This window comes from Artemia sp. Qi Xiang Cuo, chromosome 8 (genome assembly GCF_049724085.1).
Source record: "Artemia sp. Qi Xiang Cuo chromosome 8, ASM4972408v1, whole genome shotgun sequence".
NCBI classification, from domain to species: domain Eukaryota; kingdom Metazoa; phylum Arthropoda; class Branchiopoda; order Anostraca; family Artemiidae; genus Artemia; species Artemia sp. Qi Xiang Cuo.
In genome coordinates, this window is record NC_142801.1 from 35,255,671 (window position 1) to 35,274,146 (window position 18,476).

Sequence of the window (18,476 nt, forward strand, 5' to 3'; positions counted from 1 at the left end):
GATTGTAGTGCTGACGAATGGACCTCAAGCTCATGTAAAAAAACGAGTACTTCCAATCATGCAAAACGCTTATCTATCATAGCTATAAAACACATCATTTACGCGAGGAGAAAAAATAGGGAATAAAAACAAACGGTAGAGAAATGGGGCTTACAGGCAAACAAAATAAGCCTTTAGTGCTGAAGCCATTTTATTTATTACACATGCCTAAGTACTGACAGTCCTAACACTGAGAAAAAAACAGAATTACAGGCAATTTGATCACGGAGAAAAGGGTAATAACTAAATTTTAATAGTCATTTTAATCTTAACTTATATATATATATATATATATATATATATATATATATATATATATATATATATATATATATATATATATATATATATATATATATATATATATATATATATATATATATATATATATATATATATATATATATATATATATATATATGTATATATATATATTTATATATTTATATATTTATATATATATATATATATATATATATATATATATATATATATATATATATATATATATATATATATATATATATATATATATATATATATATATATATATATATATATATATATATATATATATATATATATATATATATATATATATATATATATATATATATATATATAAGTAGAGTAGTACCTACCATTTCTATAGAAGCACTAGGAAATGCCATGTTATTCTATAGCAGCTCTACACCTTTTCAAAGAGAGTGAGTAGCCCCATGCATATAGGTAATACTTCAATAGCAACTCTACACCTTTTCAAAGAGAGTCAGTACTCGCTCACACAGTTTGACGTAGAAATTTTTTTTTTTTTTTTAAGTTGGCAAGGTATAATATGGTCAAACATGTTTTGGGAGTATGCACGAAATTATGTAACTCAACCAGACTGGGTTTTTTTTTGTTATTGATAAGAATTTCATAAGAATGTACGTCGTGAGTTCACGTGCACATTTTTTTTTTTAAGCTAGCATGATATAATGTGGTCCAACATGTTTTGAGAGTATGCAGTTTGTTATTAAAAAATTGGATGCTACAATCAGAATTGTTTGATTGACATTTAAAAAGGGGTAATGGGATTTGCGAATTGGAGTGTAGGATTTGCGAATTTGATCCTATTAAGGATTGACTTGAAATAAAAAAATTTTAACAAGAAATGGCTGAAAGTGTTTTGGGGGAGATGGGGTGATTTTGTACTGTATAATACACAAGGGATGTTTGGACAGTGTTGTCAATTTAAAATAGTTTAATGTTATACTATACGAAGAAGTTGATTTTGTGTGTCTCTTTGGACTGGGTGTCTTTTTGGAGTGTTTGAGTCTTTTTGGTCTGTATGTGCCTCTTTGGGTTATGTGTGTCTCTTTGGGCTGTTTGAGTCTTTTTGGACTGTGTATGTCTCTTTTGGCTGTTTGTGTCTCTTTGGACTGTTTGTGTTTCTTTGGGCTATGTGTGTCTCTTTGGGCTGTTTGAGTCATTTTGGTCTGTGTGTGTTTCTTTAGCCTGTGTGTGTCTCTTTAGGCTGTGTGTCTCTTTGGGCAGTTTGAATCTTTTTGGTCTGTGTGTGTCTCTTTTGGATGATTGTGTCGTTTTGGTCTTTGTGTGTCTCTGTTGGATGTATGCGTCTCTTTGGACTGTATGTGTCTCTTTGGGCTGTGGGTGTCTTCTTGTGAGGTATGTGTATCTTTTCACTGTGCGTGTCTCGTTGGACTAGGTGTCTTTTTGGACTCTTTTTGGGCTGTCTGTGCCTCCTTGGGTTATGTGGGTCTCTTTAGGCTGTGTGTGTTTCTTTGGACTTTGTGTGTCTCTTAGGGATGTTTGTGTCTCTTTGGGCTGTTTGTGTTTCTTTGGGCTATTTGTGTCTCTTTGGGCTGTTTGAGTCATTTTGGTCTGTGTGTGTTTCTTTGGGCTGTTTGTGTCTCCTAGGGCCGTGTGTGTCTCTTTGGGCTATGTGTGTCTCTTTGGGCCGTTTTTGGTCTCTTTGGGCTGTGTGTGTCTCTTTGGGCTGTGTGTGTCTCTTCGGGCTGTGTGTGTCTCTTTAGCCTGTGTGTCTGTCTCTTTGGGGCTGTGTGTGTCTCTTTAGGCTGTGTGTCTCTTTGAGCAGTTTGAATCTTTTTGGTCTGTGTGTGTCTCTTTTGGATGTATGTGTCGTTTTGGGATGTATGTGTCTCTGTTGGATGTGTGCGTCTCTTTAGGCCGTGTGCGTCTCTTTGGGCTGTATGTGTCTCTTTGGGTTGTGGGTGTTTCTTTGTGATGTGTGTGTCTCTTTAGGATGTGTGTTTCTCTTTGGACTGTGTGTCTTTTTGGGGTGTTTGAGTCTTTTTGGTCTGTATATGTCTCTTTGGGCTATGTGTGTCTCTTTGGGCTGTTTGAGTCTTTTTGGACAGTGTATGTCTCTTTCGGCTGTTTGTGTCTCTTTGGACTGTAGGTGTCTCTTTGGGCTGTGGTTTGATTGGCAGAAGGATATATGAGCGAAGTTATAGTGGAGGGCGAGTTGCTAGCGAAAAATCTAAGCTAATAAGGGTTTTCGATCGTAAACTCTAGTTTTTTGTAAGAAAATCGTTCCTTGACACCTTTTTAGGGCATGTACTTATGGATAATTTTATAGAAATAGTTTTATTTTTCGATCCGAAAATAGACTAAAGTTTCAGATTTGAACCAGAGAATTGTATTTTCCATAATTTTCTTACAAAAAACTAGAGTTTACGGCCAAAAACCCTTATTAGCTCATATTTGTTAAAAATAGTTTTATTTTTCGATCCAAAAATAAACTAAAGTCTTAGGTTTGAACCAGAGAGTTGTATTTTACATAATTTTCTTACAAGAAACTAGAGTTTATGGCTATAAATTCTTAGTAACTCAGATTTTATAGAAATAGTTTTATTTTTCAATCTGAAAATAGACTAAAGTTTTAGATTTGAACCAGAGAATTGTATTTTCCATAATTTTCTTACAAAAACTAGAGTTTACGGCCAAAAACCCTTATTAGCTCAGATTTTATAGATATAGTTTTATTTTTCAATCCAAAAATAGACTAAAGTTTCAGATTTGAACCAGAGAATTGTATTTTCCATAATTTTCTTAAAAAAAAACTAGAGTTTACGGCCAAAAACCCTTATTAGCTCAGATTTTATAGAAATAGTTTTATTTTTCAATCTGAAAATAGACTAAAGTTTCAAATTTGAACCAGAGAATTGTATTTTCCATAATTTTCTTACATCTTTGGAAATGGTTAACGATAACAAACATGTTTTCGACGAGATGGGTTTTTGAAAGCACGTTCAGCATGGCGTGAGCTATTTTTTTTTTTTTCGGCATTTGGGTTTTATGTCTGATAACAGGTACCATTCATTCCGATCATAGCTCTAAAAAAAGGAGGGATGGGAGCAAGGTGTCTTAGAGTACTTGATTCAAACTTTTACCTTGAAAATCGATGTTGTTAGCAGAATCTCTAAAGGATCTCTTATGATGGCTATCGTATCTGATGAAATAATTTAGATCATATGATAGATTGAATTTATTTTTTTTAATTCATTAGTTTTTTATTAAGGACACTCGATATCCTAAAAGTGTTTGATTCAAACTTTTACCTTGACCATCGATGTTGTTAGCAGAATTTCAAAAGGATCGTTTATGAGTACTAGCGTATCTGATGAAATAATTTAGGTTGTATGATGAATTTAATTTTTTTTTTAATGTAGTAGTTTTTTAGTAAGGACACTCGATATCCTAAAAGTGTTTGATTCAAACTTTTACCTTGAGAATCGATGTTGTTAGAAGGATTTCAAAAGGATCGTTTTTATTTTATAGAAATAGTTTTATTTTTCGATCCGAAAATAGACTAAAGTTTCAAATTTGAACCAGAGAATTGTATTTTCCATAATTTTCTTACAAAAAAACTAGAGTTTACGGCCAAAAACACACAAAAAGAGTCATAGTGAGAGAGATATCCAAAAAGTTGGGTTGATCTAGGTTCACTTAGAGTGGCGTGCCACTCTAAGTGAACCTAGATCAACCCAACTTTTTGGATATCTCTCTCACTATGACTCTGTGTGTGTGTCGTCTCTGTGCGCGTGTCATCTCTATGTGTGTGTGTCGTTTATGTGGGTGTGTCGTCTCTGTTTTTGTGTCTTCTCTGTCTGCTTGTCGTCTCTGTGCGTGTGTCGTCTCTTTGTGTGTTTCATCTCTGTGTGTGTGTCGTCTCTGTGTGTGTGTGTGTCGTCTCTGTGTCTGTGTCGTATCTATGTGTATGTCTTATCTGTGGGTGTGTGTGTAGTATACGTGTGTTTGTAATCTCTGTGTGTGTGTCATCTCTTTTTGTCTGTCGTCTCTGTGTGTTTTTCGTATCTGTGTGTGAGTCGGCTCTGTGTGTGTGTCGTCTCTGTGCGTGTGTCGTCTCTTTGTGTGTGTCGTCTCTATGTGTGTTTGTCGTTTCTGTGTGTGTGTGTCATGTCTCTCTGTGTGTGTTGTCTCTGTGTGTGTATCGTATCTGTGCGTGTGTCTTGTCTATGTGTGTGTCGTCTCTATGTGTGTTTGTCGTTTCTGTGTGTGTGTGTGTGTGTGCATGTCTCTCTGTGTGTGTATCGTCTCTGTGCGTGTGTCGTCTCTATGTGTGTGTCGTCTCTATGTGTGTTTGCCGTTTCTGTGTGTGTGTCTCGTCTCTCTGTGTGTATTGTCTCTGTGTGTGTATCGTCTCTGTGCGTGTGTCATCTCTATGTGTGTTTCGTCTCTGTGTGTGTGTCATCTCTGTGTGTGTGTGTGTCGTCTCTGTGTGTGTGCGTGTGTGTGTGTGTGTGTGTGTGTCGTCTTTGTGCGTGTGTCTTCTCTCTGTGTGTGTGTGTCGGTTTTGTGTGTGTGTGTGTCGTCTCTCTCTGTGTGTGTGTGTATCGTCTCTGTGCGTATTTCGTCTCTGTGTGTGTGTCATCTCTCTCTGTGTGTGTGTGTGTGTCGTCTATGTGTGTGTTTGTGTGTGTCGTCTCTGTGCATGTGTCTTCTCTCTGTGCGTGTGTCGTCTCTGTGTGTGTGTCGTCTCTGTGCGTGTGTCGTCGCTATGTGTGTGTCGTCTCTTTGTGTGTGTTGTCTCTGTGTGTGTATCGTCTCTGTGCGTGTGTCATCTCTATGTGTGTTTCGTCTCTGTGTGTGTGTCATCTCTGTGTGTGTGTGTGTTTGTCATGTCTGTGTGTGTGTGTGTGTGTCGTCTCTTTGTTTGTGTGTGTGTGTCGTCTTTGTGCGTGTGTCTTCTCTGTGTGTGTGTGTGTCGTCTCTGTGTGTGTGTGTGTCGTCTATGTGCATGTGTCGTCGCTATGTGAGTGTGTCGTCTCTGCGTGTGTGTGTATCAGATACGCCAGCACTTATGAACGATCCTTTTGAAATTCTGCTAAAAACATCGATGCTCAAGGTAAAAGTTTGAATCATACACTTTTAGCATGTCGAGTGTCCTTACTAAAAAACTACTGCATTAAAAAAAAAAATTAAATTGATCATACGACCTAAATTATTTCATCAGATACTCCAGCACTCATAAATGATCGTTTTGAAATTCTTCTAACAACATCGATTCTCAAGGTAAAAGTTTGAATCAAACACTTTTAGGATATCGAGTGTCCTTACTAAAAAACGACTGCATTAGTTAAAAAAATAAATTGATCATACGACCTAAATTATTTCATCAGATACGCCAGCACTCATAAGCGATCCTTTTGAAATTCTTCTAACAACATCGATTCTCAAGGTAAAAGTTTGAATCAAACACTTTTAGGATATCGGGTGTCCTTACTAAAAAACTACTACATTAAAAAAAAAAAAATTAAATTTATCATACAACCCAAATTATTTCATCAGATACGCTAGCACTCATAAACGATCCTTTTGAAATTCTGCTAACAACATCGATGCTCAAGGTAAAAGTTTGAATCAAGTACTCTAAGACACTCCGCTCCCATCCCTCCTTTTTTTTAGAGCTATGATCACAATGAATGGTACCTGTTATCAGACAAAAATGCCAATTTCCAAAAAAAAGAAAAAAAAAGTGCACGCCATGTTGAATGTGCTTTCAAAAACCCATCTGGTCGAAAACATGTTTGTTATCGTTAACCATTTCCAAAGATGTAAGAAAATTGTGGAAAATACAATTCTCTGGTTCAAATCTGAAACTTTAGTCTATTTTTAGATCGAAAAATTAAACTTTTTCTATAAAACCTGAGCTAAAAAGGGTTTTTGGCCGTAAACTATAGTTTTTTTTGTCAGAAAACAATGGAAAATACGATTCTCTGGTTAAAATCTGAAACTTTAGTATATATTTAGATCGAAAAACAAAAATATTTATATTAAATCTTAGATAAAAAAGATTTTTGACAGTAAAATATAGTTTTTTTGTAAGAAAATTATGGAAAATACAATTCTCTGGTTCAAATCTGAAACTTTAGTCTATTTTCGGATCGAAAAATAAAACTATTTCTATAAAATAAAACGATCCTTTTGAAATTCTTCTAACAACATCGATTCTCAAGGTAAAAGTTTGAATCAAACACTTTTAGGATATTGAGTGTCCTTACTAAAAAACTACTACATTAAAAAAAATAAATTAAATTTATCATACAACCTAAATTATTTCATCAATTACGCTAGCACTCATAAACGATCCTTTTGAAATTCTGCTAACAACATCGATGCTCAAGGTAAAAGTTTGAATCAAACCCTTTTAGGATATCGAGTGTCCTTACTGAAAAACTACTGCATTAAAAAAAAATTTTAATTTATCATACGACCTAAATTATTTCATCAGATACGCCAGCACTCATAAGCGATCCTTTTGAAATTCTGCTAACAACATCGATGCTCAAGGTAAAAGTTTAAATCAAGTACTCTAAGACACCTCGCTCCCATCCCTCCTTTTTTTAGAGCTATGATCGTAATTAATGGTACCTGTTATAAGACAAAAATGCCAATTGCCAAAAAAAAAAAAAAAAAAAAAATAGCGCACGCCATGCTGAATGTGCTTTCAAAAACCATCTGGTCGAAAACATGTTTGTTATCGTTAACCATTTCCAAAGATGTAAGAAAATTATGGAAAATACAATCCTCTGGTTCAAATCTGAAACTTTAGTCTATTTTCGGATCGAAAAATAAAACTATTTCTATAAAATCTGAGCTAATAAGGGTTTTTGGCAGTAAACTCTAGTTTTTTGTAAGAAAATTATGGAAAATACAATTCTCTGGTTCAAATCTGAAACTTTAGTCTATTTTCGGATCGAAAAATAAAACTATTTCTATAAAATCTGAGCTAATAAGAGTTTTTGGCCGTAAACTCTAGTTTTTTGTAAGAAAATTATGTAAAATACAATTCTCTGGTTAAAATCTGAAACTTTAGTCTATTTTCGGATCGAAAAATAAAACTATTTCTATAAAATCTGAGCTAATAAGGGTTTTTGGCCGTAAACTCTAGTTTTTTGTAAGAAAATTATGGAAAATACAATTCTCTGGTTCAAATCTGAAACTTTAGTCTATTTTCGGATCGAAAAATAAAACTATTTCTATAAAATCTGAGCTAATAAGGGTTTTTTGGCCGTAAACTCTAGTTTTTTGTAAGAAAATTATGGAAAATACAATTCTAGGGTTCAAATCTGAAACTTTAGTCTATTTTCGGATCGAAAAATAAAACTATTTCTATAAAATTATCCATAAGTACATGCCCTGAAAAGGTGTCAAGGAACGATTTTCTTACAAAAAACTAGAGTTTACGATCAAAAACCCTTATTAGCTTAGGTTTTTCGCTAGCAACTCGCCCTCCACTATAACTTCGCTAATATATCCTACTGCCAATCAACCCACAGCCCAAAAAGAAACACAAAGTCTAAAGAAGCACACACAGCCATAAGAGACATACACTGTCAAGAAAAACTCGAACAGGTCATAGAGACAAGTGAAGTCCAAGGAAACACGTATGGACAAAACAGCCACACACACCCCACAAAGATACACAGATCAAAGAGACACACACATCCTAAAGAGACACACACATCACAAAGAAACACCCACAACCCAAAGAGACACATACAGCCCAAAGAGACGCACACGGCCTAAAGAGACGCACACATCCAACAGAGACACACAAAGCCCAAAACGACACAAACATCCAAAAAAGACACACACAGACCAAAAATATTCAAACTGCCCAAAAAGACACACAGCCTAAAGCGACACACACAGACCAAAGAGACACACACACAGGCTAAAGAGTCACACACAGCCCGAAGAGACACACAAATCCCAAAGAGAAACACACAGCCCAAAGAGATAAAAAACGCCCATACAGACACATACAGACCAAATAGATTCAAACAGCCCAAAGAGACACACATAGCCCAAAGAGAAACACACAGCCCTATGAGACACAAAAAGCCAAAAGACAAACACAGTGATCAACATTACTCAAACAGCCCAAAGAGAGATACATAGCCCAAAGACACACACACAGTTCAAAGAGACACAAAACTACAAAAGAGACATACACAGTCAAAAAAGACGCAAACAGCTCAAAGAGACACGCATAGCCCCAAGAAACAGGTAAAGACCGAAAAGACTCAAAAGCCCCAAAAAGTTGCACAGTCCAAAGAGACACACACAGCGAAAAGAGACACACACACCCCAAAGACTCACCCACAGCCCAAAGAGACTCTAACAGCCCAAAGAGACGCACATATCCAACAGAGACACACAAAGCCCAAAACGACACAAACAGCCCAAAGAGACACACATAGCCCAAAGAGACACACACGGCCCTAGGAGACACAAACAGCCAAAAGAAACACACACAGACCAAAATGACTCTAACAGCCCAAAGAGACACACATAGCCGAAAGAAACACAAACAGGCCAAAGAGACACAAACAGTCCAAAGAAACATACACAGTCCAAAAAGACACGCATAATCTAAAGAGAGCCACATAAACCAAGGAGGGACAGACGTACCAAAAAGAGTCCAAACAGACACCTACTCCAAAGAGACACGCATACACCGAAAATATACAAATACAGCACCAAGAGACACACAAAGCTCAAAGATACACATACAGCCCAAAGAGACACATACAGCCCAAAGAGACGCACACATCCAACAGAGACACACAAAGCCCAAAACGACACAAACAGCCAAAAGAGACACACACAGACCAAAAAGATTCAAACTGCCTAAAGACACACACAGCCTAAAGAGACACACACAGCCCAAAGAGACACACACAGGCTAAAGAAACAAACACAGATCAAAATGACTCAAACACCACAAAGAGACACACATAGCCCAAAGAAACATAAACAGCCCATAGAGACACAAACAGCCCAAAGAGACAAACACAGACCAAAAAGACTCAAACAGCCCAAAGAGGCACAAACAGACCATAAAGACTCAAAGAGACACACATAGCCCAAAGAAACGCAAACAGTCCAAAGAGACACAAACAGCCCAAAGAGACAAACACAGACCAAAAAGATTCAAACAACCCAAAGAGACACAAACAAACCAAAAAGACTCGAAAAGCCCGAAGAGACACACAAAACCCAAATAGACACACACCAGCCAAAAGAGACGAAACATGCCCATACTGACACATACAGACCAAAAAGATTCAAAAAACCCAAAGAGACTCACATAGCCCAAAGGGACACATACGGCCCTAAGAGACACAAACTGCCCAAAGAAACACACGCAGACCAAAATGACTCAAACAGCCCAAAGAGACACACATAGCCCAAAGAAACACAAACAGTCCAAAGAGACACAAACATCCGAAAGAGACATACACAGTCCAAAAAGACTCAAACAGCCCAAAGAGACACACATAGCCCAAAGAGACACATACAGACCAAAAAGACTCAAACACCACAAACAGACACAGAGTCCAAAGAGATACACAAAGTCAACTTCTTCGTATAGTATAGCATTAAACTATTTTAAATTGACAACACTGTCCAAACATCCCTTGTGTATTATACAGTACACAATCATCCCATCTCCCCCAAAACACTCTTCAGCCATTTCTTGTTAAATTTTTTTTATTTCAAGTCAATCCTTAATAGTATCAAATTCGCAAATCCTACACTCCAATTCGCAAATCTCATTACCCCTTTTTAAATGTCAATCAAACAATTCTGATTGTAGCATCCAATTTTTTAATAACAAACTGCATACTCTCAAAACATGTTGGACCACATTATATCATGCTAGCTTAAAAAAAAAAATGTGCACGTGAACTCACGACGTACATTCTTATGAAATTCTTATCAATAACAAAAAAAAACCCAGTCTGGTTGAGTTACATAATTTCGTGCATACTCCCAAAACATGTTTGACCATATTATACCTTGCCAACTTAAAAAAAAAAAAATGTCTACGTCAAACTGTGTGAGGGAGTACTGACTCTCTTTGAAAAGGTGTAGAGCTTCTATAGAATAACATGGTATTTCCTAGTGCTTCTATAGAAATGGTAGGTACTACTCTACTTATATATATATATATATATATATATATAAGTTGATAATATATATATATATATATATATATATATATATATATATATATATATATATATATATATATATATATATATATATATATATATATATATATATATATATATATATATATATATATATATATATATATATATATATATATATATATATATATATATATATATATATATATATATATATATATATATATATATATATATATATATATATATATATATATATTTATCATAGAACTGCGGGAGTTTTTGCTCTTTTTGCTAAAAAAAAAAATCATTTTTCGAACAGCTATTTCCACTTTTAAGACCCTTACCAAAAATATATATATATATGTAGTTAAAACAATATCCCGTTTATTAGGTTACAACTTTTTCACAAAACATCGGTGTGCTTGTCCAGCTCGCAGTCTTATTTGAAAGTTGCAATTTTCTTTAAAAATTGTTGTGCTTTATGAACAAAACGAAAATGTCAAATCTTTATCTAGGTATTAATTTTCTTTTCTGAGACCCAATGGCTATATTTACCCGACAATACATTTTTCCTAAAAAAGACTTTTAAAACAGCTGATATATCCAATGTTTAAAAATTTTTAAGCATAAGTTTTGAAGAATAAATTCAATTCTATCAACTGCTGAGCTCAAAATCGATCTTATTAGTTTTTACCAAATACCATAGCCTAGTGTAAAAGGTTGGTCCCATTTTAGTTAATTAACAGACGGTATTCTTAGTTTCCTAGTATAGTTAAAGACATGATTCCATTTTTCTACGCAAAAGCAGAAACTGTGATGCCGTTTGAGAGAAACTGGCTGCCGCTCGGCCTAGTAAATATTGGGCGAATGCCTGAACTGTCAAAAAATTAATTCATCACTCTATAATTGCACCATAGCCCCCCTCCCTTACAAACCTGATCTGCAGCTCAAACAACTCAAGAAAAAGGGAAGAAGTTTGAGGAGTTTGACCTAATAGGAACTAATCTTATAGTTGAGCTTACTATCCAACCCTCTTTTCTCCCAAGGGTTCTTTCGCCTAGCTTGATTACCCCTATATGCAAGTTCCACATCAGACTGCTGCAGAAGATAGCTGCCCACTTGGTTCTGGGACTAAAAAAAACTATTGGTTTCACTTCATACGATCCAAATTGTTGCTAGTCTTCAGCAATAGCATTGCTGAAGAGCAACTGCTACTTCTCACGAAAAGGGTCGACGCGGTGTCTCGGAGTTTCTTCTATAAATAAATTCGTTCCTCATCCTCCTTCTTTGGAACCCACTCGTCTTGCACCACCATTTGTTAAATTGACCAAACAGCTAGAGTCACAAATCCTTCTGATTACTTGAGGGGAGGGGCTCTATGGCTACAAGCTTAAGAAACAGCTATGACCAGTGCTGTATTTAAAATTGTCTTCAATAGAGATTTATCCTTTTAAAGCCGACTTTTGACGGTGTTCATACGAAAGACCACCATATCTACGCTTAGAAAAAGAACTAGGCGAGAGATTAGTGGTGTACGGTGTGCCCTGTGTCACAAGTTACGTTAAAAAGTTTAAATGAGTTGGATATAGGTAACTTTGAATGAACCTAGAATAGTTTAGGTTTTATATTTTATGCAACTTTAAAACATCATTAGCTGGTTTTTGTAAAATTTTTCAATACATTTTAACAGGCATCCCATTAGATTAAATCCCATTAGATTTTTGCCCCTCCCCCTAGATGTTAAAAATACTTTTCTTTTGGTATTTCCATTTAAAATTACTTTTTTGGGCATTCCAATTTAAAAAAAGTGGATAAAACAATACAGTTACCACCTTTGTGATTTTGAAAAAATCAAGACATTTTTGCGAATTGACGTGCATACATTAAAACTAAAACTTATCATTATCCTAACATGTTTTCATAAGAGGACATTTGCCATTTATAGAATACTTAAAGTATTATAGTTTTCAATGCTAAACATTCTAAAAAGCTAATTTTTGCTGTCTCGGAATGTTGCTACAATTGTCTGTCAAATGAGTTTTTACATAGATTTGCCCATTCTTCAGCAATAAAGAAGTAAGTAAAAAAACACAACAAAAAATCTCTCGTCATTCAAAGTTTTAATGTCGGTTGCAGCTTGAACAAGAACTGCGAGATTTATTACTTTGAGTTATATTTTTCCATGGACGGCACACCTTATCAATAAGAGCAGATTGCAGCATTGCTGCCCAAATAATGTAGCCATTGGACCTTTTGAAATTTTTTTATTTAGATGAGTCTAGCTTGGAAGTAGCAGTAAGAAATTGTGCTGCAATAAATCACAAAGATTTTCAATTTATTGCTAGTAGAAAAGTTTATCATGCAGGGTTTAAGAGAGAGAACAGAATGAAAAATGTCTGATTTATATGTCTTATATGGTTCTAACCTAATAGTGGAATGGCGTCGGAAATCTCCGGAAGCACATCGCAGAGCATAAGGGAGAACACAGTTAGAGATAGAAGTATTGTCACACCTGTAATAAGATCGCCAGTCTATAAAAGCCCATCTTTGAAGACAAAAGACAAAATGTTTCTAGGATAAATATTCCATCTCTATTGATTTTTTCCGGGCAAGAGGTTCAACAAGTAAATATAAAAAAGGGCCGACTATTTTTCATAGGAGAAGAGAGAAAGCTAAATCTTATAAATTGCTTAATTTGAAGGGCATTTAAATTCTCGACCATTCTCGATAATATCTTTTAGAGACCATAAAGAATATTGCGGCTGAAGTAAAAAAAAGAAAAGAAACGAAACGAAGTAAAATATTTAATTTTGATAATGTCAACTCATTTTGTCTTTCAAGAATCACAATGTGTCAAAAACCGTTTTTAGATGATAGGTGTCGATTTTATCAAGCCAATGCTCGTTTTACATTTGACAAAAACGATGCCTCGCAGATAACTTTGGGACATAAATTAAATAGATATAAAGCCGTGTATAATTTACAAGCATACTCAATTTCGGTAAGTATTACGTGAATATTAATAATTAACTTAATTGTTATTAGTGAAGTAATTTAAAAAATTGGAACAGTTACCATAATTTTCAAATGGGCTTAAGCACAGAACTTATCTTTCTAACAAAGCAAATATTAACGCTGAACTTTCTCTTCTTCTTCTATAGCAACACCTTCATCAAAAGGAATTATAAACTACCTAGAACAGGAAGAGCATCAGACACTCGGGGTAGCGTTTCAGCTACAATGTTGTGAAATACAGTCAGCGACAGAAGTATTGTCACGCCTGTAAAACATAAATTGTCGATATTTTTCACTAATCACTTTACCATATTCACTCAATGAACTACTTATAAAAATAATATGCTTTCTTTGCCGATTGTTTTTTTCATTCCAGCTCAACCTATACTCATGCAATAGCTAGGATGAATTAGATGGGGTTTGACATTCACAGTATACAACAGAGAATGCACATTCAAATCCAAGTAACAAAGTTTTTGACTTACACCGTATTCAAAAGTTTCGAGAGAACTGAATGCATCTTTTCTCGTAAGTAAAAGCAGGTAGCAGTAAAAGGTAGCAATGTGGTAAAAATGACTGCATGCCATGCAAAAAAAAGAAGCACCACCGCAGTTTAAAGATATTGTTTCAAATAACATCACTCTCAAAATAAAGGAAGGTTTGACAAATATACAAAAAATAGTAAGCGGCAATTTTAATGATATTTTGCGCAAAAATGCTTGCAGGCTCGTGAAAATAGGGTTCGTAGACGTTTTACTGGATAATTTCTATTTTTAGATCTTGTATGTTGTATTTTAATAGTTTTCTTTGTACAGAAGTAAAAGATCCACTAATCTTATAAAAATTCGATGTTTTACGCTATTTTATAAATTTCAAGCCCCTGAAGAACTTACCACATCTTTGGGTCAAGCTCCTCAATTTATTTGTTTATCATAAATAAAACTGATATTATGATTCATTTTTCCGAGCTCTTCTACAATTAAATAAAAAAACGAGTTCTTTTAACTGAAAGCAAGGAGCGACATTAAAACTTAAAATGAACAGAAATTATTTCGCATATGAAAGGGGCTGTCCCCTCCTTAACGCCTCACTCTTTACGGTAAAGTTTTTTATTGTTAAAAAAAAATAAAGTTGTGTGACAAAATCAAACTTTAACGTAAAGAGCGAGGCGTTGAGGAGGGGACAGTCCCTTTCATATACGGAATAATTTCTGTTCGTTTTAAGTTTTAATGTCGCTCCTTACTTTCAGTTAAAAAAAAAGACTTGTTTTTTTTATTTAATTTCTGAACGCTTTTGAGTTAATGAAGCTTTAATTAGGCTCACCGTACATGAATAATTATAATGAAATTTGCATATTAATTTTATTGTTTTGGCTAAATGGCTTTCTCGAAATTTTGTTATGACGTAACTTACGAATTAACTTACGTAACGAACTTCTATATTTGTATGTTTTTATTATGTATATTAGGGAGTTTACCGCTAGTCAATAACTAGTGCTTTGCGCTTAAGTTCGATTTTTTTTAAATCACAAACCCCTGAATCACAAAAGCCGGTTAATTAGAATGGATAGCTCTTTTGAAAGTACTAAAAAAAAACTTTAGCGTAAAGGGCGAGGTATTGACTAGCGGCCGAACCCCTTCATATACGTAATAATTTCTTTTTTTAAAGTTTTAATGTTGCTCCTTACTTTCAGTTGAAAAAAACTTATTTTTTAAAATTTAATTTCTGATGGTTTTTTAAATAATGCTGGAAAATCCGGCACCCCTTCATAAGAATGTCCCTTCCGCCACGGAAACAACCTCCGTGTAAAGATCCTCCCCCGACCCCCCCTCCCCCCACCAGAAAAAAATCCCTCCTGAAACGTCTGTCTACTTCCCATTTACCAATACAATATGTAAACAATGGGCAAAGTTCATAACTTGCAACCCTTCCCCCGGGAACTGTGGGGGACTGAGTCATCCTCAAAGACATATTTATTAGATTTTCGACAATGCGGAACCAAAATGGCTATCTTAAAATTTTGATTGGGTGACTTCGGGAAAAAAATGAGCATGGGAGGGGCCAAGTTTCCCTCCAATTTTTTTTTTGGTCACTTAAAAAGGGCACTAGAACTTTTAATTTCAGTTCAGATGAGCCCTCTCACAATAAACTAGGACTAATTGATCGATACGATCACCCCTGAGAAAAAAAAAAAAAAAAAAAAAAAACACGTACCCATGATCTTTCTTCTGGCAAAAAATACAAAATTCCACATTTTTACAGATATAAGCTTGACACTTCTACAGTATGATTTTCTAATACGCTGAATCTGATGGTGTGATTTTCATTAATGTTCTTTGACGTCTAGGGGTTATTTCCCCCTTTTTTCGAAAATAAGGCAAATTTTCTCAGGCGCGTAGCTTTTGATGGGTATAACTAAACTTAATGAAAGTTCTATATTTAAAATCAGCATAAAAAATTGATTCTACTGATGTATCTCTTGGTATAAAAATTATGGTTTTTAGAGTTTTGGTTACTATTGAGCCGGGTCGCTCCTTACATACAGTTCGTTACCACGGACTGTTTGATAAAACAAAGGCGAAAGCAAGGATGAAACAATTACGGGTACTCTGAAGTATTTTATAACCATGGATTATAATTGGGGAAACTGCAGACTCTCTAAAACGGACATAGTATATATATATATATATATATATATATATATATATATATATATATATATATATATATATATATATATATATATATATATATATATATATATATATAATATATATATATATATATATATATATATATATATATATATATATATATATATATATATATATATATATATATATATATATATATATATATATATATATATATATAAACAACAAATAAAGAACCCTTTTTATCCTATTCGGAGGAATATTATATATAGGTTTCACCTACATGCTAACCCAAGTCTATTTTACACTCGGTCCTTCCTATAATTCTCTCTCTTCCTTTCTCCTCCTTTCTCCAACTGTTTTCCCCTCTTTGTGTAGCAGCAATGCCGTGACACTTTTTGAAGAAAGTGTAGGTTCTCCAAACAGGTTGTCTTATATTTTCAATTAAATTTAAAAAAAACAAGTTTCTTCAACTGAAAGCAAGGAGTAACATTAAAGATTAAAATGAACATAAATTATTACGTATATGAGGGGGTTCACCCCCTCGTTAATGCCTCGCTCTTTACGCTGAAGTTCGAATGTTGTTCCGATTCTTTAATAATGACCCCTGATTTACAAATGCTGTTTAATTAGAATAAATAGCTCTTTTGAAAGTACTAAAGAAATTTTAGCGTAGCAAGCGAGGTATTGACGATGTGGTGAGCCCCCTCATATACGTAATAATTTCTGTTTGTTTTAAGTTTTAATATTGCTCCTTACTTTCAAATGAAAAAACTTTTTTTTTAATTTAATTTCTAATCGTTTTTTAAATAATGCTGGGAAATCCAATGCCCCCGTCATGGAAAATTCACTTCCCCTTGAAAAATTACTGCAAGGAAAGATCTTCCTACGTAAACCCCATCCCCAATCCCCCTACCCCAAAAATCCCCCCTGGAAACGTCTATATACTTCCAATAACCAATACTATGTATAAACAACGGGTGATGCTCATAACTCGTAGCCCTTCCCCCGGGGACTTTGGGGGGTCATTTTACACCTAAGGACATAGTTGTTAGATTTGTTGCCTATGCGGAACAAATTAGTTATCTAAAAATTTTGATCCGGTGATTTTAGGGAAAAAATGAGCGTGGGAGGGGGCCCTTCAATTTTTTGTCACTAAAAAGGCACTAGAACTTTTAATCTCCGTTCGAATGAGTCTTATTCTGATATCATAGGACCATTGGATCGATAAGATTACTGCTGGGGAAAAAAACCCAAAGAATATAAAAAAAAAAAAACAAAAAAAAAAAAACAACGTATGATCTGGCAAAAAAATCTTCTGGCAAAAAAATTCAAAATTCTACATTTTTGCAGAAAGGAGTTTAAAACATCTACAATGGGGTTCTCTGCTACGCTGAATCTGATGGTGTGATTTGCATTATAATTCTATGCATTTTGGGGGTGTTTTCCCCTGTTTTAGAAAATAAGGCAAATTTTCTAAGGCTGGTAAATTTTGATGGGTACGACTAAACTTGATGAAACTTGTATATTTAAAATCAGCTTGAAAATTTGATCCTTTTGATGTATCTATTGGTATCAAAATTCCGTTTTTTAGATTTTTGTTTACTATTGAGCCGGGTCGCTCTTTACTTATAGTTCGTTACCACGAACTGTTTGATTTTCAAGTTGTAGCCATTCTGTATTGACCAGGAAGATGATCGATTTTTACAGTAGCTCAGGAATAAGAATAAAATCCGAATGACAAAAAAAAAACACACACACAAAAGGTGAAGTTAAGGGTTAAATGAGGGTAAACGTTTGAGCTGTTTTACACGAATTAAATCATACTTTAGGCAAATTGTATATTATTGTTCAATCTGTCCCATAGAATTTATTAAATGAAAATCGCCGTCAAGCATAAATGTTTATTTGGCACCGGGTGGAGACTCCGCTTCTACTTTACAGTCCTACTCCATACAGAATGTCAGATAATAGTGGTGTGAACTGATGAGGGTGAAACTATGGAAAAGTCATTTTAATATTTTTTTTTTGGCCTTACAATTGCTTAAAAGTTTGCATTAAAAATAAATATATTATGCAATTTTCAAGATATATATTTTTGGTCAAATTCACTGGAATGGAGCTTAAAACTTCAATTTGTAATTATTGTTTAGTAATTCCAACTTTTGAAAAAAAAGTTCTTAAGTAGCCAAATCATAAAGTATAAAATTTTTTGGTGTGTCAATCATTGGATGAAATATGTTTTTCTCGCTGTTGAATCCATATATTAGAAAGC

The 18,476-nt window shown here is 34.4% G+C and overlaps 1 protein-coding gene across 10 annotated transcripts in view; it reads right to left on the bottom strand.

The window, feature by feature from the left end:
• Window positions 1-18,476, bottom strand: part of nAChRalpha6 (nicotinic acetylcholine receptor alpha6) — a 308,906-nt gene that overhangs the window by 51,165 nt on the left and 239,265 nt on the right. For 2 of the 10 annotated variants that reach the window (XM_089093388.1, XM_089093389.1), the window contains exon 9: window positions 13,726-13,812. The exons of the other annotated variants lie outside the window; for them this stretch is intronic. In XM_089093388.1, the coding sequence (XP_088949514.1) occupies window positions 13,726-13,812 (87 nt within the window). The remainder of the gene's footprint in view (window positions 1-13,725; window positions 13,813-18,476) is intronic. 10 annotated transcript variants of the gene reach the window in all.